Raw genomic sequence first — 25,546 nt, 5'->3', positions numbered from 1 at the left:
TAATGATTCTAAACTTTTTCTCCACTACCATGCTAGTCCAAGCCTATATCAGCTCTCAATCTCTATGAATGCAGATTTCCTAATTAGTTTCCCAGTTTGTGCCTTTTTCTACTGTTGACTATTCTTACTCTAGCAGCCACAGTGATCATGGTATATTCACATTTCACTCCTCCACTACTCTCTTTAGGTGACATCTTAATGTGTGCAGAGTAATTAATCAAAGCCCTTATAATGGCCTAAGAAGCCTTTTAGGGACTGCTTACCTCTGACAAGGACTCTGGTCTCATTTACATTAACTCCACACCAAACCCAAATGATTTCACTCCAGACAGCCTACCTTCTGTCCCAGAGCATACCCACTAGGCATCAGCTGACCTCTCAGCACCCACTTCTTCCCCTGCTCATCTTCTTCCTGCCTATCTTCACATCTCTGTCCCAATGTGTCCTCATCAGTAAGGCCAATGTAGATGACTTTTAAGTAAAAGATCTTCCCAAGAGTACGTTCATTCACTTATTCTGTTTTGTTCCTCTTAGAATTCATCTTTACCTTATGCTATGTTTATATTTACTATTGGGCAGGAATTGAGTCTCTAAATAGATTCCTATAAAAATTGACCAAAGAGTTTTCTTTGTTTGGGGGGGGGGGGTAATGTGCGTGTGGGAAGGGGTGAACACACAGGGCTTACTCTTGGCTATGTGCTCAAGAATCACACTTGACTGACTCAGGGAACCATTAAGTTGCAAGTGCCTCACACACTGCACTATCATACTGCCTTTCACATTCTTCTCTACATAGCCAGATCCACTGAAAAATTCAAAATGTGAACTCAACAAATAAATACTTTATAACCAATTCTAAATCTTGTTAATTATCTTATATAGTCCTCATCTCCACCCCCAAAACCACATGTTTATTCTTTTCACAAATTTCTTAAGAACCAGAATGTAGGTTCACTGATAGAATAGGTGACCCACATAAATGAGATCTTGGCTGGACCCTCAGCACTGTATTCCCTCCACAGGACACTTAAGTGTATTCTAGTGACCTCTGAACATCAAAGTCCTGGTAGCCTCTGGTTTCTAGGACATAATTTGATATGTTCCCCAGCTAGTAAAAAGCTCTACCAGAGCTCTACATAGATCCTACCAGAATACAATTTAGGCAATACTTGAGCTTGTGCTCCACAATTTGCAAATATTAAAATCCAAGTAAGTAAAATCACTGTATTTTAGCTTGATGGGTTTCTACAAGGTTGACATCATGAAAAATAATAAATATCATGTTAAAGATACTAAAGGGCATACAGTTAAAATTGATAAAAGGTTCCTTCAAAAAAACAAAAATTACAGATCCATGGGTTAATTAGGTATTGGCAACATCCTTGGCTCTCATGAAGGACACCATAATTACTATAATAGCCAAAAGGACTGAATAACTATTATTTGAAAGATAACTAAAAAATAATGGACTACTATTTGCTATAAGAAAAGAAAAAGTCGGACCGGAGAGGTGGCGCTAGAGGTAAGGTGTATGCCTTACAAGCACTAGCGTAGGAGGTCCGATCCCGTTTGGTTCCCCCAAGCCAGGAGCGATTTCTGAGAGCGTAGCCAGGAGTAACTCCTGAGCGTCAAATGGGTGTGGCCCAAAAACCAAAAAGAAAAAAAAAAGAAAAGGTCCAGGCCAGAGAGATAGCACAGCAGTAGGGCATTTGCCTTGCAAATGACAACCCAGGACTGAGGTTGGTTCAAATCCTGAGATTCCATCTGGTCCCCCAAACCTGCCAGGAGCTATTTCTGAGCACAGAGCCAGGAGTAAACCTGGAGCGCCACCGGGTGTGACCCAAAAACCATATAAATATATAAATAAGTAAATAAATAAATGTTCACAGGCTTCAAAAAAAAAAAAAAAAGATAAAGTCATGCAATTTGCCACTAAGTGGATAGAACTAGAGGGTATCACAATGAGAGAAGTAAATCAAAAGAAAGGAACAGCAAAGAAGAATTTCATCTGTAGAATATAAAAAAAAAAAAAAAATACTAGGGCCGGGAAGGTGGCGCTAGAGGTAAGGTGTCTGCCTTACAAGCGCTAGCCAAGGAACGGCGGTTCGATCCCCCGGCGTCCCATATGGTCCCCCCAAGCCAGGGGCGATTTCTGAGCACATAGCCAGGAGTAACCCCTGAGCGTCAAACGGGTGTGGCCCAAAAACCAAAAAAAAAAAAAAAATAGTAAGGGGAGAACTGGGAACTGGTCTACAAAACTGAGCTTAAAATAGCACAGAGGGTGGGGTGATAAAGTGGAAGCCAGAGAAAAAAGCGGAAGGAAGTAGACACTGGTGGATAGTGTGGTATTAGAAAACTGCATGAAATGCTATTATAAAGATTATTAAAAATTCTGATACTTCAAACAAATTTTTAAAATAATAACTGGGGCAAGATATAACTTGAGGCAATATGAAAAAAAAGAAAAAAGAGAACTGGTGATGCTAATACACAATGCAGAGTACTAACCACTATCCACTATATCAGGGGTCTCAAACTCAATTTACCTTGGGGCCACAGGAGGCAAAGTCGGGGTGATCCTTGAGTGCAAAGTCAGTAGTAAGCCTTGAACATTGGGGGTTGTGACCCAAACAACTAAAACAAAACAAAACAAAATTCCTCTAGGGCAGGGCTACAAAATGTTGTATGGGCAGGCCACGAGTTTGAGACCCTTGCATATGATCACAGAGAGCTACAGGGGATCCATGGTGATGCTAGTTTAGCAGGTAGGGTGCTTGCCCAGCATGTGGCCAAATCATGAAAAAACTGTAAGCATCAGAGTGTGGTCAAAAAAAAAATCAAATCAAGTAAAAAGAATGTAGTTACTAGAAATGCACCTCCTTGAGGATTATACCTGGAAATCCCAGTATAATGCTCAATTTACAGGTAAATAAACAAGCATCCTTGAACTGAGGTTAAAGTTTCATTTACTAAGAATACATAGTATAGGGGTCAGAGCAATAGCACAGCGGGTGGGGTGTTTGCCTTGCATATAAAAGACTCCGGTCTGATCCCCAGCATCTTGTATAGTTCCCCAAGTCTGCAAGGAATGAAACCTGAGTGCAGAGCTAGGAGTAAAATGCCTGAGCACTGCCAGGTGTGCTCAAAAACAAAAAGGATACACAGAATATGAGATTAATAAATTAATGTGATATTAAAAGGCATATTCAGGATAAGAATGTCCTTTAAAAAATGACATTGTGCTGACCACAATTCACTCTACAGTATCAAATATGGTTCCCACACCATCAGTAAGCCCTCAACACCAGAAAAATATAATCACAAGCACTATATACAATTTCAGAGGATTCCTAAACTTTATGAAAACTGATTTAAAAAAAGACATATTGGGCCAGAGAGATGTTACAGTGGTTAAGGCCAGAATGACAATAACAAGGAGAAATATGTGCCAGAATGAAAGCAAAGCAGTCTCCAGAGAGGACAGTAGGAAAAGGACAATAACAGGAAGAGTAGAACTCTCAAGAATTAAAATTTACTGCTAAAACTTTTAAACACACTGAAGAATATTCATAATACTTGTAAGGACACATAACTGTAATTCCACAGTTAATGTAAAATGGATTCTAGAAGAATGTATTTCATGGGACTAGAAATACTGAAATGCTCAAGGGTACCCAGTTTAAAGTGACTAAAGGCTCAGGAGGAAAACATATTCCTGTAATGTGCTAAGCACTGGGTTTGATTCTTGCACTGAAGAAAAAAAAATTCATTTCATTTTGATGCCAAAGTATTACTCTCTGTTGGAAAACATCCACTGGTTCTTAGGGCTTACTCTTGGCTCTATGTTCAGGGAACACTCCTGGCACTGTGAGGTAGTCATATGTGGTGCTAGGGATCAAAAACAGCAAGTGCCCTATTCACTGTACTATCTCTCTAGCCCCATTTATATTTTTTTTTCATATAAGTCCAAATGCAACAAGGTAGAAAAGCTAACTAAACACTATTCAAGCATAAAAAGAGGGAAAGGATAAATAAGGAGTAAAAAATTTAATGCTCTAACTTCATCCTTTGGAGCAAAGAATTAGGCATTGCCTTAACGTAGTAAGTAAACAAATAAATAAGAGAATTAGTTTATTCCTTAAAATTCTGGTGGTAACCTCCAGGAGTATCCAAATAGAAAGTCCTTCTGAAAAACACAACTAGACTGACAGTAAGATAAGAAAAATACTTTTCACCCTAAATTCTTCTGGTCTACGTGATTCATTTTCTGGTATACAAGTTATTTTGGTGAAAAAAAAAAAAAAACTGAGCTGCCATGTGACCCAGCAATTACGCTTCTGAGTACCTACTCCTCCAGCATAAAAATATTCATTCAAAAGTACATATGCTCACCATTATTCATTGTAGCACTTGATACAAGAATTAAAATATGGGGTCTATTTGTGTCCCATGACAGATGAATGGATTATGAAGATGTGGAACATTCCACAGCTGTAAGAAACAATGAAATCATGCAATTTGCTGTAATATGATAAACCAGAAAGTATTATTTTAAATGAAGCCAAAAGAAGGATAAATACACTAATCAGGTAGTATATTGAATAAACGGATGAGGAAATGCAATGTTTGAAAGGGGGGTGGCAAGATCACCTTTGGCTTCATAGTAAAAAAAAAAATAAAAGGGCAAAGAAGAAAAGAAATACAGCAATGGAGAGTAAGGGTCAGAAAGATTCAAAACATCAGTGGCATAAAGGAGTAACAGAACTAACTATCCAAATCACAGAGTCAATCACACTGCAAACAAGAGACCCAAACCCCAAGAATCAAACTTTAAAAGTCCCTGTCAAGATGGCAGGCCAGAGATGGGTGGGAGAAAGAGAACCTAGAAACCCTGGAGGAGGCAAGAAAACACTTGCAGTGGGTTTGATGATGGAACATAGTTATGTCTAAAACCCAACTATGAATAGCATTGTAAATCATGATGCCTCAATAACACAAAGGCATCTGGATAAGACAGCAAAAATGACTCCAAAAAGTCTAACATCATCATACTTGAAGCCCTGTAAGTTGTAGTCAATCTCTTTTGTAATACTGACACAGATACTGTTGTATCTCACAGCACCTAATGGGACTTTAAAAAGGAAGCAAAAGGGCCCGGAGAGATAGCACAGCGGTGTTTGCCTTGCAAGCAGCAGATCCAGGACCAAAGGTGGTTGGTTCAAATCCCGGTGTCCCATATGGTCCCCCATGCCTGCCAGGAGCTATTTCTGAGCAGACAGCCAGGAGTAACCCCTGAGCACCGCCGGGTGTGACCCAAAAACTGAAAAAAAAAAAAAAAAAAAAAAAGGAAGCAGAAAACAATCAACTAAAAACCAACATCTAGAGGGAAGGAAAGTGACAAAAAAAGAATCAACTTCTGGGCTGCAAAAGTAAGATTAGCTTTTTGGTAAGATTCTATTTTAGAAAGTTAAAAAATAAACTTTATTTTTAATTCCTTTTGACAACTGCCTTTTCTTAAACCAGGATGAAAGTTACTTATAAGGCATGAACCAAAACAAAAATAATACTAGCTGGTAATTCTGACTGAGCACTGAAACAAAAATAAGTCCTGAGGTATATTATTTAAACCAAATATCAGAAATACACAGGGGTTATTAAAAACGTTTCTGCAGTGTTTATAGTATTAAGAATTTCCTTCCCCTATCAATCTGCTATTGTCCCTCTCTGACCTTCAATCTCCATTTACTACTTCTATGGAATTAAAAAAATTAAAATGAAACCATTTACTTCTCATTTCTTAATCTAAATTCTCTAAGAACATCTCACAAAGATTTTAATAGGCCCAGAACAAAACTGATTATAAAACTTCATTAACATCTCGTATATGGTTTTCAACAGACAAAAAAATAACAAAGGCCTGGTTCTGTAGAAAAACACCTAATTCTACCTGTGTTTCTAGGTTCAATCTCAGGTATAATTACACACCCAAGAAATAAAAATGTATGTTCACTTAACCCTCACAAAAATGCTTATAGCAACATGTTTTTGTTGTTTGGATTTGGGGTCACAATTGGCAGTGCTCAGGGGTTACTCCTCGCTCTGTGCTCAGGAATCACTCCTAGAATGCTCAAAGAACCAAATGGGATGCCAGGGTATCAAACCCAAGTCAGCCTTGCAAGGCAAGTGCCCTATTCCATGCCCAGCCCAGCTACAGCACAGTCTTAATAGCTAAAAAAGCAGAAACAATGTAAACATCAATCAACTGATTCATTGATAAACAAAATGTAAAGCCACAAAATAAAGTATTCTTTAGCAATAAAGAAAAATGAAGTACTAAAAACTTGTATACATCTTGAAAATATGTTAAGTGAAAGTAGATCATATAATTAATTATAAAGACCATGTGATATATGCCATGTGAAATCTTCAGACCAGATATATAGACAAGAAAGTGAACTACCTAGGAGTGAGGGATTGAAACCAGTGACAGTTAATGGTTTCCTGTGGGGGGTGATAAAACTGTTTTAAAAATCATGACACTGGATGCACAATTCTATGGATGCACCAAAAACCACTAAACTGCACATTTTAAGTCTGAACTATATAGTAATGAATTATATCCCAGTAAAGCTTTCATTAAAAAAATATTTCAGGGCCAGTGAATGACCCATGCCTAACATCCACCAGTCTGGGTTCCATTCATGGCATCACATGGTACTCCGAGCAACTCTGGTGAGGGCCTTCAGCACTGTAGAGTTGAGCAGCATAGCATCTTTAGGACTTTAAATCTCCCATAACTACTCTTATCCACTGCTGGTGGAAATGCCGCCTAGTTCAACCTTTATGGAAAACAATATGGAGATTCCTCCAAAAACTGGAAATCGAGCTCCCATATGATCCAGCTATATCATTCCTAGGAATATACCCTAGGAATACAAAAATACAATACAAAAACCCCTTCCTTACATCTATATTCATTGCAGCACTATTTACCATAGCAAGACTCTGGAAACAACCAAGATGCCCTTCAACAGACAAATGGCTAAAGAAACTGGTACATATACACAATGGAATATTATGCAGCTGTCAGGAGAGATGAAGTCATGAAATTTTCCTATACATGAATGTACATGGAATCTATTATGCTGAGTGAATTAAGTCAGAGAGAAAGAGAAAACGCAGAATGGACTCACTCATCTATGGGTTTTAAGAAAAATAAAAGATATTCTTGCAATAATAATTTTCAGACACAAAAGAGAAGAGCTGGAAGTTACAGCTCACCTCATGAAGCTCACCACAAACAGGGATGAGTTTAGTTAGAGAAATAACTACATTTTGAACTATCCTAATAATGAGAATGTATGAGGGTTATAGAAAGCCTGTCTAGAGTACAGGCAGGGATTGGGTGGGGAGCAGGGAGATTTGGGACATTGGTGATGGGAATGTTGCACTGGTGATGGGTAGTGTTCTTTACATGACTGAAACCCAAACACAATCATGTATGTAATCAAGGTGTTTAAATAAAATATACATAAAAAAAGATAAAAGGTAATTTCAAAAAAATTAAATAAAAATAAAGTCTCCCAAAACTAATTGGCCAAAAAGAAACAAACAAAAAGAACAAAAAACCTCACACTGGTAGGGCCCCCACCTCCTGAATACCACTTTCAAGGCAACTCCCCCAATACATTTTATGCTTCAGAGAAGGGAAGCAAGACTAATTAAAATAAAAGGCATCATAAATAAATATATTAATAAGAAATAAAATAAAATAAAAAGGCAACAGCATTATTTTAAAGTTTACCCAGCATACCAACAGCAAAGGTTATTTTATATTACTGTCTAACAAACAAAATTTACTGCTATTAAAGACTGAATGTATATCCTATCAGATTGTACTAATTTTCTGAGAAAAGAACTTATATTCAGGAACCATGCATATTCTCAAGTAGAAATACACATATGCACATACATAGAGTTGTACATTCAAGTAAAAAGATGTGATGGGAAAGAGCGTGAATACAGGAACCTGAGGCATTTTCCCCTAGCTAACTCATATAACGCCCAGTGCCACAGATGATCCCCTGAGCACTGCTAAGAGTTATCCTTGAGCAGAGTCAGGTATAACCCTAAAAACCACTCGGGTATGGTCCCAAAGTCCCCAATGCACCATATGGTCTCTGAAAACTTCCTATCACAAAGATCACTGGAGATCTGAGAAAAACAAATCATGTAAATTAAAGTATAGAGAGTGTATTATCATTAAGGGTATCATTAAGGTAGTAGCTAATTACTACAAACTTGGGGTTAGATATCCGAAACTGAATTATGAGTAACTTTGTAACTTTGGAATCCACAGTGATACAATTAAAAAAAAAGTTGCGTTTTTTATTTTTACAAATAAGGGCATTCATAAGAATTGTACTTTTTTTTTTTTTTTTGGTTTTTGGTTTTTGGGCCACACTCGGCAGTGCTCAGGGATTACTCCTGGCTGTCTGCTCAGTAATAGCTCCTGGCAGGCACGGGGGACCATATGGGTCATCAGGATTCGAACCAACCACCTTAGGTCCTGGATCGGCTGCTTGCAAGGCAAACTCCACTGTGTTATCTCTCCAGGCCCAGAATTGTACACTTTTTAAGTACTTTTTAATGGTACACTTTTAAGTAATAAAGTGGGCTGGATGCTTGCCTTGCATATGGTCAATCTGGGTTCAATCCCCAGCATCCCATATGGTCCCTCAACTATCATCAGGAATAATTCCTGCCTGCAGAGCCAGAAGTTAGCCCTGAGCACCGCCAAAAAAGAAAGAAAAAAATATTGTATACTTCAAATCACTTGTTTGTAATCAGGTACTAATTATGATACTTCATATATCAATTATCAAACATAATCTTCCAGGTAACAAATAGCTCTATTGACCTCTAATCATAAAAAGTTTAAAGAAGTATTCTTCTTTAGAGAAATCATTTTAGGGGCTGGAGCAGCAGCAGAGCATTGCCTTGTAAGCAGTTGACCTAGGATAGACCAGGGTTCAGTTCCCAGCATCCAATATGGTCCCCAAGCCTGCCAGGAGCGATTTCTAAGCCAAGAGTCAGGAGTAACCCCTGAACACCACCAGGTGTGGCCCAAAACCCCCCAAAAATAATTTCAATAAATGTACATGATCTGAGGAAACCAAAAGATGACAAAAATCTTTCTTAAACAGCTTCTTTTTTTTTTTTTTTTTTGGTTTTTGGGCCACACCCGGCGATGCTCAGGGGTTACTCCTGGCTGTCTGCTCAGAAATAGCTCCTGGCAGGCACGGGGGACCATATGGGACACCGGGATTTGAACCAACCACCTTAGGTCCTGGATCGGCTGCTTGCAAGGCAAACACCGCTGTGCTATCTCTCCGGGCCCCTTAAACAGCTTCTTAAAAATAGATTCCAAAGGGGGCGGAGAGATATCATGGAGGTAAGGCGTTTTGCCTTTCATGCAGAAGGTTGGTGGTTCGAATCCCAGCATCCCATATGGTCCCCTGTGCCTGACAGGAGCGATTTCTGAGCATAGAGCCAGGAATAACCCCTGAGCACTGATGGGTGTGACCCCCCCCCAAAAAAAAATAGATTCCAAGAAAGAGAAAATTTCAGATTAAGTTTATACATAATGCAAGAGTTAATAAAGATGTTAACATGAGGGCCCAGAGAGATAGCACAGCGGCGTTTGCCTTGCAAGCAGCCGATCCAGGACCAAAGGTGGTTGGTTGGAATCTAGGTGTCCCATATGGTCCCCCGTGCCTGCCAGGAGCTATTTTTGAGTAGACAGCCACGAGCAGTGGTCCTCAAACTATGGCCCGTGGGCCACATATTGTATGTGTATCTGTTTTGTTTCTTCATTGCAAAATAAGATATATGCAGTGTGCACAAGAATCCGTTCATAAGTTTTGTTTTTACTATAGTCAGACCCTCCAATGGTCTGAGGGACAGTGAACTGGCCCCCTGTTTAAAAAGTTTGAGGACCCCTGGCCCAGGAGTAACCCCTGAGCATCGCCAGGTGTGGCCAAAAAAACAAAAAATAAAAAAAAAAGAAAGATGTTAACATGAGATTATTAAGATATGCAAGAAGTATTACAAGTAACAAAATTTCAAAAAATATTATACAGTGAAAAATAAACATAGGCCAGAGTGATAGAACAGCAGGTAGGGATTTGCCTTGCATACGGTTGACCTGGGTTCAATCCCTAGAATTCCAGGTGGCCCCCCAAACCTGCCAGGTATAATTTCTAAGAACAGAGTTAGGCATAATGTGAGTACCATCAGGTGTAGCCGAAAAATAAAAAACACTCCACTAATTGTGTTTGTCTGATTTGGAATTTGGTTTTTGATATACCCAATTATGTTCAGGAGTTAGCTACTCCTAGCTCTGTACTCAGGAATTACTCCTGGTGGGCTGAGAGGGGGAGAAGTTTGTTGGCTGTGAGCAAGGCAATGCATTCCCTACTGTGCTTATCTCTCTAGCCTCCAAAATAACACTAATTTTTTTTAACTAGTTGATTATAGGCATTATTTTAAAGAACTACTAAAAGATAGCCAAACATGTCTCCACTTCAATATACTAAGACTAACCTACTAGAAAAAGTATGAAATCATAACAGTCCTAACATACCTTGCTCTACTAGTTAATTTTCAAAATAATTTTCTGCATTATAAAATTAAGAAAAAAATATATTTAAAACTACTATAAATAAAAGCAGTACAGGGGCCGGAGTGGTAGTGCAAGCCGTAAAATATCTGCCTTGTGCACGCTAGCCTAGAACAGACCGAGGTCCGATCCCCCGGTGCCCCATATGGTCCCCCAAGCCAGGAGTGATTTCTGAGCACATAGCCAGAAGTAAACCCTGAGCATCACCAGGTGTGGCCAAAAAAACCAAAAACTAAATAAATAAATAAATAAACAAATAAATACAGTATGAAGATTTGACTAACCTAAATATGGACTTCATTTTTTAAGTCATGCACTATATCTGTATTACTTTACTTTCAGATGCAACTTAAAGGAAAGAGTATGCAAGAAATTAAGATATTACATTTCCTACAAGAAAATGGCAATGTACCCGAGTCATTTCCCCAATTTGAGATTAAAAAACTGTCACTAAAAACCTAATGTATTAAATAATATATACATCAAAGTTAAATTAGATTAAAAACTACTTCAAGCATGATATTAACCATTGCTTTACAGACAGACAGCTAAAAATAAAACAATACAAAAATTCGGTGACTTACATTGTTGTTGCGGGTTTCTACAGCTGGGAACTTTCTGACTATGAACTTCACAGCTGATTCCAGGTTTTTATCAATAAGGTAAGAAGGTTTTGCCTTCGGGTCTCCACATGCCTATAAAACAACAGTAATAAAAAAAATTGAAATGCGTCCTTCTAGAACCAAGGAATAAGAGCAAAATCTGCAATCAGAAATTAGAAAATTTTATTTTTTTGGTGAGCAGGTGATAAAATGAATAGGCAAAGTGCAGGGATTGTCACAGCTGAAAAATGCAATGGGAGACAGTACAGAGATGTTCTTCTACTGAAAAAAAAAATGCATGGAAAGTTTCAAAGCAGTTAGCGCAGAACAGCAGTGAAGAAAAAAGCTCAAACCTAAAAAAAAAGAAAAAGAAAAAAGAAAAAAAATTGAGGTAGGATTGTATTCATCTGACGCTAATAAAACATAACGAAATTAAATAAGTATTTGGTAGAGTACTGGAAATGTTTTTTGCTATATGTTAATTTTTGTCCAAAGTGTTTTCCTCATTCACTATATACATTTTAATACAAGAACCCTAGTTCAAAAGAACTGAAAGCTGCTAAAACTGTCTTCATATAACTAAAGTGTGTTACTTGTTACTAAGAATATCTGAATTACTAGTGTTTTCTTTCCATCAAATCAAAATAACACTCTAAACAATAAATCTACATCTTTCTTTATCTCATAGGCACAGAACAAATGGAAATGTTTATATTTTGACAACATCAGCAGTAAATTTGTAAAGCATTATACAAATACACAAAATTATTAGGCCGAGCTTTTTATCTAAAGTCTGTGTGATACAGAATATAATCTTGAATATAGCCCACTGTTCATTTAATTAACTTTTTAGTGAGATCTTTTTTTCTTAGGGCCTTACTAAAACAACACTAACTTTTTATTGCATTTTTAAAAGGATATATCCTTTGGAAAGTTACATCTCTCCACTATCTATAATGTGTAAAGGAAATAACAAAGCTGCAATTTAATGCTTTCTCATTGTTTACTATGACTATGTTGTGAATTGCAGAGAGAGAAGTTATGAAACATGAAACTGATCTGAAAGCGGGCAAGCGGGCAGAGGGAAGGTGAAAAGCTTTTGCAAACCTTCCAAACTTGTCCTTGCTGGGGAAGCATTGTAATAAAAAGAGAGAAAATTACGTGTAAACAATGAGCCAAACTATGACATACTGCTAGTAAAAAAAATTAGGCACTGCAGACTATGAATAACAAAGCAAGATTAGAACTATATGGTGTTACAACTTTAAAAGTACTCTACATTGCAAATTTTAGTATACAATAGATTATATTCTAGTTTATACTATTAAGATATATTAAAATACTTCTGTGTTGTGTACAACCATGTCAGTTTCTTGGTGCTCTTTCTAAGTCAACTTAAAATAATGCTAGAAGGAAAAATAAACTACATGCAACTATGAAAACAAGAGCAAAACCATCAGTGAAATTTTACATACCTTAAAAAGAAACGGTGGCCAAGAATAAAAATAAATTGTTATTGATTGATCTTTGTACTTCAACTTAAAACTAGTTTTTAAATAACAACTAATTCCTGTCCGAGCAAAAATATGAAAATTAATGCAAACATTCCCATATTTTCCAAATGGAAATAGGGATGCATTAAGAATTCTCTTTATTCCCAAACATAAATAGATAAAACTATTTTAAATTTAGAACTTGAACAAGGCTACTATATAAATTCCATTTCAACATTCTAAATAACATCTTACTTTAAAAGATAATTGGTTTTAAATGTTATATCCCATGAATCTTTCATTTACTCGGCTTCCCCCAAATATTATGCTGTAGAGTAATATATCAAGAAACCAATAAATTTAAAAAAATCTGTCCAACCTAGTAGAAAACAGCTACAGACCATCAGTTCCTTATATCAATAATACAATGCAAGTTTTTTTAACATGTCTGAGGTAGTGCAAAATTCTAAAGTGATCCCAAATTATATTCATATGTATTAACTTTTATAATGTCTAAATTTCATCTATCAATTCTGACAATACTAACAATCAAAGACATGTATATACAAAAATAATCTTCCTTCTTGCACTAAAAGCAGAATGAGACTTTATTTCAAAGAAAAAAAAAGGTTACATTTCTTCTTTCCTTAGAACTTTTTTCTACCATTTTTCACATTTCTAGTGAACCATACCTAACGTACTAAGTAGGGAGATAGCGTGGCATAAAGATGATCCACACATTCTGAAGACTGACTGAGTTTCAGTATTTTCCACTTAACCATGGGAATTTGAATATTATTACAAAATATCTCCTTGTCTCGGTTTCTTCATGTATAAAGTGGGAGAATTAGTACTTACCTCATAGGGCAATTAAGTTAATTAGAAGTAAACCATGTACAAGCTAAGTAAAAGGTCTAGCACATAAGTGCTATAAAAATGTTAACTACTGACTGCAAAATTAAAAAAGTACTCAAGGGGCCAGAATACAGAGGACAGGGTATTTAACCTGCACACAGCCAACCCGGTTTCAATCCCTGGCATCCCATAAGGTCCCCCAAGCCCACAGAAGTCATTCTGTGTGCAAAGACAGCAGTAACTAACCCTTGAGCATCTCTGAGTGTCCCCAAAACCAAAAATTAATAAAATAAAATTAACCAAGCAAAACTATCAGACGAATAGCAATTATAAGATAGTCTTTATCATATGACTACATTTTTGGCTCCCAATTATGTATCTTCCTCCATTCACCCTAAGCCTAAATATACTGAACCTGTTGTACCTACTGTAAAAGCTTAGCAGCTTACAATACAAGCTATAGGACAAGCTGACTAATCTTCAGATCCTGGGCTCCATCACTTTCTACCTGGGCTCCATCACTTTATATTTAATATAAATATTAAATATTTATATTTAATATAAATACAAATTATTTTAAACATAAGTGATTTTAGTTTTTCTCCTCAGTTAAAATATCACTAAACAAGTAAAAATTATAATTTGCCCTAAAAGGTTTTATGTAAGTAAGTATGTGAGTGAGCATGCAGAAACTTAAGAGCACTGGGCATTGCATAAATATTAAAAATGTCAATAAAGGGCCAGAGAAATATTACAGCTCTTGCCTTGCATGTAGCTACCTTGGGTTTGATCCTAGCCTCTCATATTGCTCCTTGCCAGGAGTAATCCTTAAGCACAGAGCCAAGAGTTAAGTCTAGAACATGACCGAATGTATCCCAAAAAAGTCAATAAAAAGCACAACTTCCAAAACACTGCCTTGCATGCAACCAATCCAGATTTGATCCCTGAGCACAGAGGCAAATGTGAGGTGTAAGCACAGCCAGGTGTGACCCAAAAACCAAAACAGAGATACTACTCTGTTCCCTACACCCACAACTCCCATCCCATCCCAAATCTAACCTCCAAGACAATTCTGTATGTATGGATGAGAGATGTGTGGAGAGTTAAGGAAAATGCTGTGTTAAATGTGAAAAGAAAATTAAGAGGACGCCAGTCTAGGGGATGGGAAAAGGAGTTAACTTGATTTTGAAGTATTAACAGAAGCTTCAGCCAGGCAATAACAGGGAGTAGTCAGTTTTTATTTTATATTTCAAAATTCTTGTTCTAGGGGCTAGAGAGACAGTTTGCCTTGCATTTGGGTTGATTTGGTTTGATCTCCAGCATCCCATTTGGTTTCTTGAGCCTGCCAGGAGTGATTTCTGAGTGCTCAGCCAAAAGTAACCCCTAAGTATACCCTAGTATGGCTTAGCTTTCTAGACTAAGAATTGAACAAATCATTTATTTAGCCTCTCCAAATTTAACCATGTATCTACAAAAAAGGTAACCGTAACACAGATCTAAAGAAAACTAAAAGAGTGGGGTGGGCAAAATACCTAAGAGGCATTTTTAATGTTTATACATATTTCCCTTTTCTTTTTGCAGGGGTAGAACAGACTGGGATCCGCTCCCGGCAATTCTTGGATTACAAAGCCCTGATTTGATGCTAGGAACTGAGGATGCTATCCCAGTCTGTAAAGCAATACCCCATAGTTTTGGGGGAGACAGGAGGGCCTCCAGGGCTAAAATGGCAGTCCAACAATGTTGGGGGAGGAAGACAAGGCTTGTGGTGCTGGAAATGTGATCTCGGCCTGCACACTAACCCATATTATTCCCTCACCCTGTTAAACATTACAGTGCCTGCACAGAGGGTATAAGATTTGAAGATATGTGATAACTTAATTCTATAACATCTAAATACACATCCACTATACCTGACACTGAATTACTTGTAGAATGTTAACATCAATTCTGCCAACAAGTAAGAACATGAAATAGATTTTCAAACACCATTAACAAGAAAAAGAAAATACCTCTAATACTGGCACTTTTTCACCTGGGTCTTTGCCCTTCTAATATATTAGATGTGGCTAACTAAATATGCCCAGTCCTCTAACATCTTACAATATAAGAATTAACAGTGACAACTAAAGGAACTCTTAATTTTGGGCTGGAGCACATATTTTGGATGCCAGAGACTCAGAATCCCTGGGCAGAATGGTCCCTGAGAATCAGAGGGGTAAAGACATAGGTGTGACCTCCCTAAGAATTAGATGTAGAGGGCATGGGATTCTAATTCATTATATGTAAACTGCATCACACAGCTTCAATTTTATCAATGTAAAGAATGTAATGTAATCACACTACAATAAAATATCCATGCACAGGTTAGTGTCTGTACATAAAAGAACGCGTGCATTTTCAATTTTTAAGAAATAACTTTTGAAAGGGGGATATGCATAAGCAGATGTTTTGAAGTCAGAGATTTCTGACCTATTTGAATTTTTGACAACAGTCTTTTAATAATCAATTATTTTACAGCTCTGAATTATTAATCCCACAAAGGAAATACAACAAGAAAAGCACTGTCACTTGGGGAGGGGGAAGGAGAGAATAGGCAGGAGGAGCGGAAGAGCGAGGGGGAGGGAAAGAGAAAGAAGAAAAATGTGTGCCACAGAGAAGGCAGGAGGAGGGCAGGAGGGAAACTGGGGATACTGGTCGCAGGAAATGTGCATTGGTGAAGGGTGTTGTACACTGTATGGCTAAAACTCAATTATGAACTTTTTTTTTTTGGTTTTTGAGCCACACCCGGTGATGTTCAGGGTTTATTCCTGGCTATGTGCTCAGAAATCACTCCTGGCTGGAGGACCATATTGGACTTCGGGGATCGAACCCAAGTCCATCCTGGGTCAGGTAAGCATTTGCAAAGCAAATGCCCTAACACTGTGCTATCACTCCAGCCCCAATAATAAACAACTTTAAAGCTTTGTACCTCGTGGTGATTTGATTAAAGAATTTATTTATAGATATAAAAAAGAGACTGATTTCCTAAGTATTTTCTAATGCTCTTTATTTATCTTCTCAGATTTACCTTCCAGAATTAAGAAAAAGAATAGGGGCCTGGAGAGATGGCACAGCGGTGTTTGCCTTGCAAGCAGCCGATCCAGGACCTAAGGTGGTTGGTTCGAATCCCAGTGTCCCATATGGTCCCCCGTGCCTGCCAGGAGCTATTTCTGAGCAGACAGCCAGGAGTAATCCCTGAGCAATGCCGGGTGTGGCCCAAAAACCAAAAAAAAAAAAATGGAGTATAGGGTCTAATAGCCACCTAGTGCAGGGTGATCACCTTATACTCAGCCAATCCAGGTTCAATTCCCAGCACACTGGATGGTCCCCCAAGCGTACCAGTAATAAGTCCTGAGCACAGCTGGGACACCCAAAAACAAAACCCAAAATAATTGAGTCCTCATTTTTACAAGCAGTTTCTTAAAAAAAATAAAATAAAATAAATCTACGGGAGTCTGTGAATAGCTCAGTGGTAAAGAACCCTCAATACAGTACTGAGTACACAAGTTCCCAAAATTCTGAATGTAACCTGGCAGCAAAGTTCTTTAGAATTCCAGGCATAGAACAAAGTGCAATCCGACCCACTCTATTGTACAAAGTCAAATCAAAAGCAAGGCAAAAAGAAAGGGAAAAAAACTAGAGGCCAGGAAAATAAATTCCTTTAAGGGACTGGAGCAGGCTGGACCCCAGGGTGAGTCCCCATAATCACATTATCCAACACCATGCTGGGAGTAGCCCCTGAGCACCACTAGATAAGGCCCCAAAACCCAGAAAGAAAGAAAAAAAGAAAGAGAGAGAAAGAAAGCTACAAAAATAGAATTTGTTTAAATAAATAGCATATATATCATTTAAATTCAGATTTACCAACCAGTAATTTTTTCTTATTTTTAAGCTCTATGAAATTTTCACAAACATTTATCAGTGTAAAACCTGTCACAGTACAATATTTGGAACATCCTTTTGCTCCTGACTAAGGAACACAAAAAGGAAAACCTTAACTGAAGGAAAATCTAACATTGAAAAAGAAAATTTAAACTTGTTTCCTTCCCTTTACCATACGCCCATCATGTAAACCTTTTTCTTCCACCTCAATAATCTCAGCTGCCAGGGTCTTTCAATTTTATGCCATTTTCACTCAGGAAATTAATTTATCCAAAATCATGTGAGGGGCCAGAGCAATACCACAGTGGTAGGGCATTTTCCTTGCACATGGCAGACCCAGGTTCAATCCCTGGCATCCCAGATGATCCCCTGAGCCTGCCAGGATCAATTTCTAAATGCAGAGCCAGGAGTAACCCCCGAGTGCCGCTGGGTGTGGCCCAAAAACCAAAACAAGACAAAAAAAAAAACAAAAAACCAACAAAATCATGGGAAAGAGTTTGTAGGAAACAACCTGATTTTTTAAGTGGGTAAAAGTGTGTGCAATCGACAACAAATATTCCAATTTTTAAAAATGTTGCCATTTTAGTAATATGGGTTATAATAATCTATTAACAGGGTTATAATATGAGTAACCTGTTATTCAGGGTTGAGGTAATAATTCAACAAGGAAAACTGCTAGTATTTGTTATGCGGTACAGCTATCAAGGCAGGTTAGTGCAGGGCTGGAGCAATAACATAGCAAGTAGGCTTTGCCTTGAATGCAGCTGATCTGTGTTCAATCCCTAGTTTACAAAATGGTTCTACCAGTTCACCAAGAGTGATTCTTGAGTGCAGTGGCAAGCGTAATCCCTGAACACCACCAGGCGTGGCCACAAAACAAGATAAAACAAAACAAAAATGTTCAAATAGGTCATGAAATAGGATGAAAACTAGGACTATAAAAAATGAAAGCATCAACAAAAGCATCAACTATACTTTCCCTTGCCTTTGATTTTCTCCAATGAGGTAGTTGCACATACTTGGATGCAAGACTTGCTAGGGTGGCACTTTGCTTGTGTCTTTGCACACAACTGTTTCAGGTGACTAGAGGCTGAACACTTGGTTGTGGTGGCACAGGAATCCCAAAAAGCAGAGCCACTAACATCAAACTCTCAAACCCAAGGCCTCATATGTGCAAAGTAGACACTCTACATACACCTGAGTTTTCCGAGTGCCCCAAAATATTTTTAAACCAAGCAGAAATGTTTTCTATGACATAATAATGTTCTAGAAAATCAAGCTGCCCCCCAAAAGCTGCTAATTCTCCTAATACTATTTTAAGTTCATAAGAGTTGTAAACTCTTTTCACGTTGTTACTTTTTCTGTTTCTTTTGGGGTTACAGGAGGCAGGGATCAGGGTTTATTCTTGACTTTGTGCTCAGGGACCAATTCTGGGGGGGGGGGGGGGTTCAGGGGCCATATGTGGTGCTGGACATTGATACCAGGTCAACTACGTGCAAGGAAAGCACCCTATCCACTGTAATATCTCTATACTCCAATTGTCTTTTTTTTGGGGGGGTGGGGGGTTTGAACCACACCCAGCGGCGAGGTGCTCAGGGAATACTCCTGGCTCTGCTCTCAGAAATCGCTCCTAGCAGACTTGGGGGAACATAAGGGATGCCGGGGATCAAACGCAGGCCTATCCTGGGTCTGCCGTGTGTAAGACAAAAGCCCTACCACTGTGCTGTCACTCCAGCCCCCTGTCCTTTATCTTAAACAATTCCAGGAGATAGCTAGAAACAAGCCTCACCATCCTGATATTACAGAAAACTAAATCGCGCTCAGGTTAATGTTTAAGATAGGGTATAGGGAGCCAGAGCAATAGTACAGTAGATAAGGCATTAACTTTGAACATGCTTCAAACACCAGCATCCCATATGCTCCCCAGCCTACCAGAAGTATCCCTGAGTGCAGAGCCAGGAGTAAGTCCTGGATACCACCAGGTGTAGCAAAAAGCCTTCCACAGTTTAAATTAGATTAAAAATGAAAGGGGACAAAAACTCTACATTAGTACCTAATGAAGAATTTGAAAGATAACGTAATAGGGTGGGGGGGTGGGAGGGTAGAGAGACAGAACAGGGACTAAGATACATGCCTAGGGGCTGGAGAGATAGTACACAGGGTAGAGCACTAGCCTTCTATGCAGTAGGCCCCATTTCAATCCCAGTCTCTCCATTATGATCTTCAAAGTATGCTAGGAGTGACCCCTGAACACTTAACCAGGAGTAAACCTGGAGCACCATGGGGTGTGGCACCGCACAAAAGGCGGATGCCTCACATGTGACTGACTTGAATGAGAGGGAGGCCCAGCACCACACTGTCTCCTGAACACTGCGGAGTGCAGACCTGGAAATATACTCAGCACTACCTGTCTGAGTAATTCCCAATTCCCAATTCATAATTGTGCTGACAACAGCTGGTATGGGCCTCTGAGGCCTCCTGAGCATACTTGGGAACCACTGGGTCCCACCCCTACCAATAATGAAAGATCAATATAATCAGAATTAGAATGAATGGACTTTAGGGCTTCCCTTATAGCTAACTTTACAGATAAAGAAAAATGCACTCACTGAAGTCATCAGCCCAGTGTTAGAAAACTCAGTGACAGACATTTCACACAGAACTTCTAACTTCTCAGGGCTTCCAAATTTCACCCACCACCACCTGTCATGCCACAGTAACATTAACTGTAGCCTGGAAAAAAAATTTAAAAATCAGCATGAAAGGGGGCCAGAGAGATAGCATGGAGGTAAAGGCGTTTGCCTTGCATGCAGAAGGTTGGCAGTTGGAATCCCGACATCCCATATGGTCCCTCCTAGCCTGCCAGGAGTGATTTCTGAGCGTAGAGCCAGGAGTAACCCCTGAGCATTGCCGGGCGTGACCCAAAAACAAAAAACAAAAACCAAAACAAAGATCCGCAGGAAAGCACTATTAGGAATGGAAAAGGGAAGATACATTTTAATTAAAGAAAGAAATTGGTGCCGGAGAGATAGCACAATGGTAGGGTGTTTGCCTTGCACGCAGCCGATCCAGGATGGATGGCATCTCACATGGTCCCCCATGTTTGCCAGGAGCAACTTCTGAGTGCAAAGCCAGGAGTAGTATCCTCTGAGCACCGCTGGGTGTGACACAAAAAACAAAAAAAAAAAGAAAAAAAAATTAAGGAGCCAGAAAGATAGTACAGTGAGTAAGATGCTTGCCTTGCTAAGGCAGACCTGGGTTGTGTTACAGGCATCACATATTGTTCCCCAATCCCTGCCTGGAGTGATTCCAGAGCACAGAGCCAAGAGTAAGTCCTGAGCACCACTGGGTGTGGCTCAAAAATTAAAAAAAAAAAAAAAGGTCACTAAATGTATTCCACTGAAGACAGTCTCAAAAGTGAAACATCAGTGCTGGGCAACAGCACAGCATAGTTGTTACACAGAATGCCCACAACCCAGACCTGGCCAGGTAAACTCTTGACCCTTCATGCTCCATAAGCATTGCTGGGTAAGTTCCTATATTTCCAAAGACCCTCTAGAGCAACCCTGGTGGCAGAAAGGGCCCCAGCAGCACCATATGCCTGGAATTAAATTGCCAGACCACAGGTCAAATCTCCTGAGCACTGCTTGAGGGACCCCACCACCAGCCAAAAAAAAATTTTTTCAGCAACCACCTTCCATTACCCTAAGAAGCAATTAAGCACAATATCCTTGCTTGTAGCAACTTAAGGAGCCCCATATTACTACTTTATTTCACTTAGGTCACTAACGTATCTTTTTTTCATTATATAGACTCCCTAAAATATTTCCATTGAAAAAGTAAAATAAGAGTGATCATGCTGAACACATGCATTTCATGAGAGAGGGCCCAAATTTCATCCTGGGCACTACAAGATCCCCCTGAGCATTGCTAGGAGTAGCCCCTGAGCACTAACTGGTCTGGCACAAAAGCAAAATAAAGAGACTGATGATATCTGTTAGATAATCGAACAAGTATCAATAAAAATGTGATAATGGATTGAAATATATTATGAAATAGAGGATTTTTTTGAGGTCTCTAAGAGTTTATATTGAAGAGGGTGAGTCATTCATGCTGTCAAAAATGCAGATAGAAAAAAATGCAGATAGAAATGGGTGATAGAGCACGCTCAGCGGGCAGGGCGCTTACAGTGCAAGCAGCAAACCCCAGTTCAATCTCGAGCACCCCTGAGCATCAATGGGTTTTGCCCAATAGCCACAAAATAGTAAAAATAAATTAAAAAAAGGAAAATAGCCATGAACCTGATAACACATGGTAAACAGGTTTTACCCTATTTTGGTTTTGCTTCTTTTTGTGGTTCTTGGGTCACACCCAGCAGTGCTCAGGGGAAACTCCTGGCTCCATGCTCAGAAATTGCTCCTGGAAGGCACAGGGGACCATATGGGAAGCCGGATTCGAACTGATGACCTTCTGCATGAAAGGCAAACGCCTTATCTCCATGCTATCTCTCCGGCCCCTTTTAAAATTAGACTAATTTTTTTTTTTGGTTTTTCGGGCCACACCTGTTTGATGCTCAGGGGTTACTCCTGGCTAAGTGCTCAGAAATTGCCCCTGGCTTGGAGGGACCATATGGGACGCTGGGGGATTGAACCGCGGTCCTTCCTTGGCTAGCGCTTGCAAAGCAGACACCTTACCTCTAGCGCCACCTCGCCGGCATGGTTTTACCCAATTTTGGGGCAAGATTTTGAACAAATCTGGCTGGCCAAGAAATTTGTCATGCATTTACACATAAAATTAAGCACAAAGAACAAATTAAAAGCTGTTATTATTCTATCTAGAGAAATATATTTCATATCTACACATATATTTCAGCACCCACCTGTACGTTTTATAAAAACCTTTACCACTTCAACCCAGAGTGCAGGTATGACTCTAGATTCCAGTAGGTAATTCTAAAATAAGTAACACCATCATCCCTAAAGAGGGAATTTTTTTCAGGCAAGGAAAAATATTTCTCTGCAAGCTACAAGTATGTGTTAAATGTTGAATTATATGTTTAAATACCTCAAAACAACGAATTCAAATATAATCATAATTTAACCCATGCTAAATTTTAGCAGTTAAATAATCTAACAGCCTTCAGTTCTTCAAAACAGGAAGCTTCTTTTAAAAAAGCTTTGAGAAAAGACTGCCGCAAAAATGAAATTAAAACTTCCAGGGATTATAGTATAGCTTAATCTTAATTTATGAAGGTAGCATGTGGCATGTCTGGTGTGCATTTGTATCACAAAAATGTAGAGAGAATGCTTTTAGAAAGCATATGTGCTTTCAAAAACCCAAATCACTTTTGATGTCACTCTCACTTCCTCTTCTAGAAACCATGAAAACCATTTCCTTTAACCACAAGACCACAGGTCTAGCTACTTACTAAATTTGGCTTGCTCGGGGTTTTTTCTTTATATAAGAACCACTCTTCAAGTTTAAGGAGTATAATATCATAAAAGTTTAGGGAAATGCAGCCTATAGGTAAAATGCTTTATCCAATGAAATCATCCCCAGCCCACATAAATGTGTTACACAAACTGTAACAAATAGCCATGTTACTCTCCAGACTGCACTAAGCTTTAGAATTCTTACATACAGGGGAGCAATAGAAAATCAACTCTCCTTGTACAAAATTCATCAGTTAAATTTTGTTTCTTAAATCTACCGGCTTAATATTATCTTCTTCTTTAATGTAACAGTGTCCTCATCGAATCATAGAACCAAACCAATTTTATAATTAGAGTTCATGTATTTAAAAAGAAATTCTAGCAGTTCTACTTTATTTTTGCAGCTCATGGATTATCATCCAATCTCTTATTTTTAAGAAAAAGGTAATATATATATATATATATATATATATATATATATATATATATTATAAAGTCTACATCAAGGGGATCACTGGAAAACTAAGATCTCCTGACCCGCTCAAAATCGCTCATCAATTTTTCTCTAACAAAAAATTTTGGGGAGGGGGGTGTTTAGCTTGGAGTCACAAAGGCTATGCTCAGGGATCACTCCTGGAGGTGCTTGGACCATAGCAGGTGCTGGGGATCGAACTCCATCCAGGTGGGATGCTTTCAAGGGAAGCTCCAGACCTGCTGTACTATCTCTTCAGGCCCTCTCATTAAATTCTTGAATACTTCACTAACCTTATCTAAGAGAGAAAGATTTCAGGGAGGCTTTCTCCAGAGATTAAACTAAGCTGTCCCACCCTTACTAAGCGAAAGCCCAGATTCACAAAGTCTTTTCTATTCCCTCCTGCCCATACATCCAAGGAAGATCGGGACAGGCCCCCGACCAGTTAAAGGGCAACGGGTTCCACTCTTTTAGCTGCTGCCAAGCTAGGGCATAATTTATTTAAAATGTGTCTGGGGCCAAGCCGGCAGAGCTGGTTGGGAAGACTGCATGGAAGAGGAGGAGGAGGAGAGAGCTATGGGAGAGAGAGAGAGAGAGAGAGGCTGTTTTTCCGGTTCTCATGAGTCACAACCCAGAGAAATATTTCAGTGCAAAAAAATCGGTCCCACCCTCGCTTCCCCTCCTCTCCTCCACCTTCCAGGGGAATCATGCCAACCAACCATCGTCAGCAATGCACCCCGCTTGCTTGGCCTGCTGTGCTTCGCCATCCCTGGTACCCAGGCCTCACTTGTACACCCCACGCAAAAATAAATAAATAAATAAATAAAAATAAAAATAAAAACAAGGGCCTGAGAGATAGCATAGAGGTAAGGCAATAATTTGCTTTGCAATGCAGAAGGACGGTGGTTCGAGCCCTGGCATCTCATATGGTCTCCCTAGGAGCCTGCCAGGAGCGATTTCTGAGTGTAGAGCCAGGAGGAAGCCCTGAGCACTGCTGGATGTGACCCAAACAGCAAAAATATAAATTAAATGACATGAAAGAGGAATAAGGCAAAACCCTACATCTACCGGAGTGAGCCCCACTTGCAGAACATCCAAGTCCTCCTAGGCCCCTAGAATCAATCTCTCTCCTGCAACCCCCGTTCTTTAGCCAGGGGTGTCCCTTCCTTCCTGGGCTGGGGATGCACCCTTGGGGGGTCCAGGGGGGCGCCTGTTGGACCGATCAACCCAACCCAACCCAACCCAACCCATCCGGACCCCACCGCAGGGCGCCGGGTAATGGCTCGGGCCTCCGGGTTCTTGTCCAGGCCCGGGAGGCGGCGCCCCGAGCTCCGTCCGCAGTAGGCCTCGCTGCAGCCAGCTCGACGCCGGGCCCGAAAGCGGGGGGGAGACCATCTCGCCCCCCCCAACCCCACCCCGAAGCCCGATCCCAGCCCCGCCGGCCCCGTGCGCACCTTCTTGATGTTGTAGAGGCGCGTGAGCATGCCGACGCCCCGGTCGTGCAGGATGGTGAGCTTCTCCGCCAGCTTCTGCTGGCTGGGCTGCAGCACGGAGCGCGACATGGTGCCGGCGCGGTGGGGACGCCGCTCGCAACCCGGGTCCGGCCGCCCGCCCGCCCGCCTAGCACACGGCGCCCATGGCCCGCTCCAGGCTCGCCCCCGACCCCGCCGCCGCCCGGCCTGCCTCCGCCCGCCTGCCTGCCTCTCTCCCTGCCTTCCTTCCTTCCGCCCGCCGCCCTTCCGTCTCCGCCCCGCTCGCTCCTTCCCTCCCTCCCTCTCCCGGGCTCCCCCGCTCCGCTCCCTAGGTGCGGCGGCGGCGGCTGAGAACGAGGCGGCGGCTTCCCGCAGCCCCGGCCCAGCGCGGTCACCTGACCCGCCGCGCGTCTGCGACGCCGACGGTGACAGCGCCCCCGCCAGGCCGGACGCGGAACTGCGCCTGATGGGGATGGAGCGGGGCGGCGCTCGCTGCTTCCGCCGCCGTGTGGGATGGGATACCCAGGCCCGGACCGGCACGCTAAGGAGCGTTGGTTGGTCCGATCTGTTTTGTCCTGGCTGGCTGGCTGGCTGGCTGCGGAAGTTCCCCCCAGTGGC

General features: G+C 40.3%; 1 protein-coding gene across 4 annotated transcripts in view; it reads right to left on the bottom strand.

The window, feature by feature from the left end:
• Window positions 1-25,118, bottom strand: part of NCKAP1 (NCK associated protein 1) — a 91,290-nt gene extending 66,172 nt beyond the window's left edge. For 2 of the 4 annotated variants that reach the window (XM_049773543.1, XM_049773544.1), the window contains exons 1-3: window positions 24,911-25,118; window positions 12,391-12,408; window positions 11,266-11,376 (exon numbers count right to left, since the gene is read on the bottom strand). In XM_049773543.1, the coding sequence (XP_049629500.1) occupies window positions 11,266-11,376; window positions 12,391-12,408; window positions 24,911-25,018 (237 nt within the window). In that variant the 5' untranslated portion in view covers window positions 25,019-25,118. The remainder of the gene's footprint in view (window positions 1-11,265; window positions 11,377-12,390; window positions 12,409-24,910) is intronic. The other 2 variants (XM_049773545.1, XM_049773546.1) reach the window with 1 other exon arrangement.
• Window positions 25,119-25,546: the final 428 nt, after the last annotated feature.

Source organism: Suncus etruscus, chromosome 5 (genome assembly GCF_024139225.1).
Source record: "Suncus etruscus isolate mSunEtr1 chromosome 5, mSunEtr1.pri.cur, whole genome shotgun sequence".
In the NCBI taxonomy this organism is placed as follows: domain Eukaryota; kingdom Metazoa; phylum Chordata; class Mammalia; order Eulipotyphla; family Soricidae; genus Suncus; species Suncus etruscus.
This window is presented reverse-complemented; position numbering and strand designations above follow the sequence as displayed.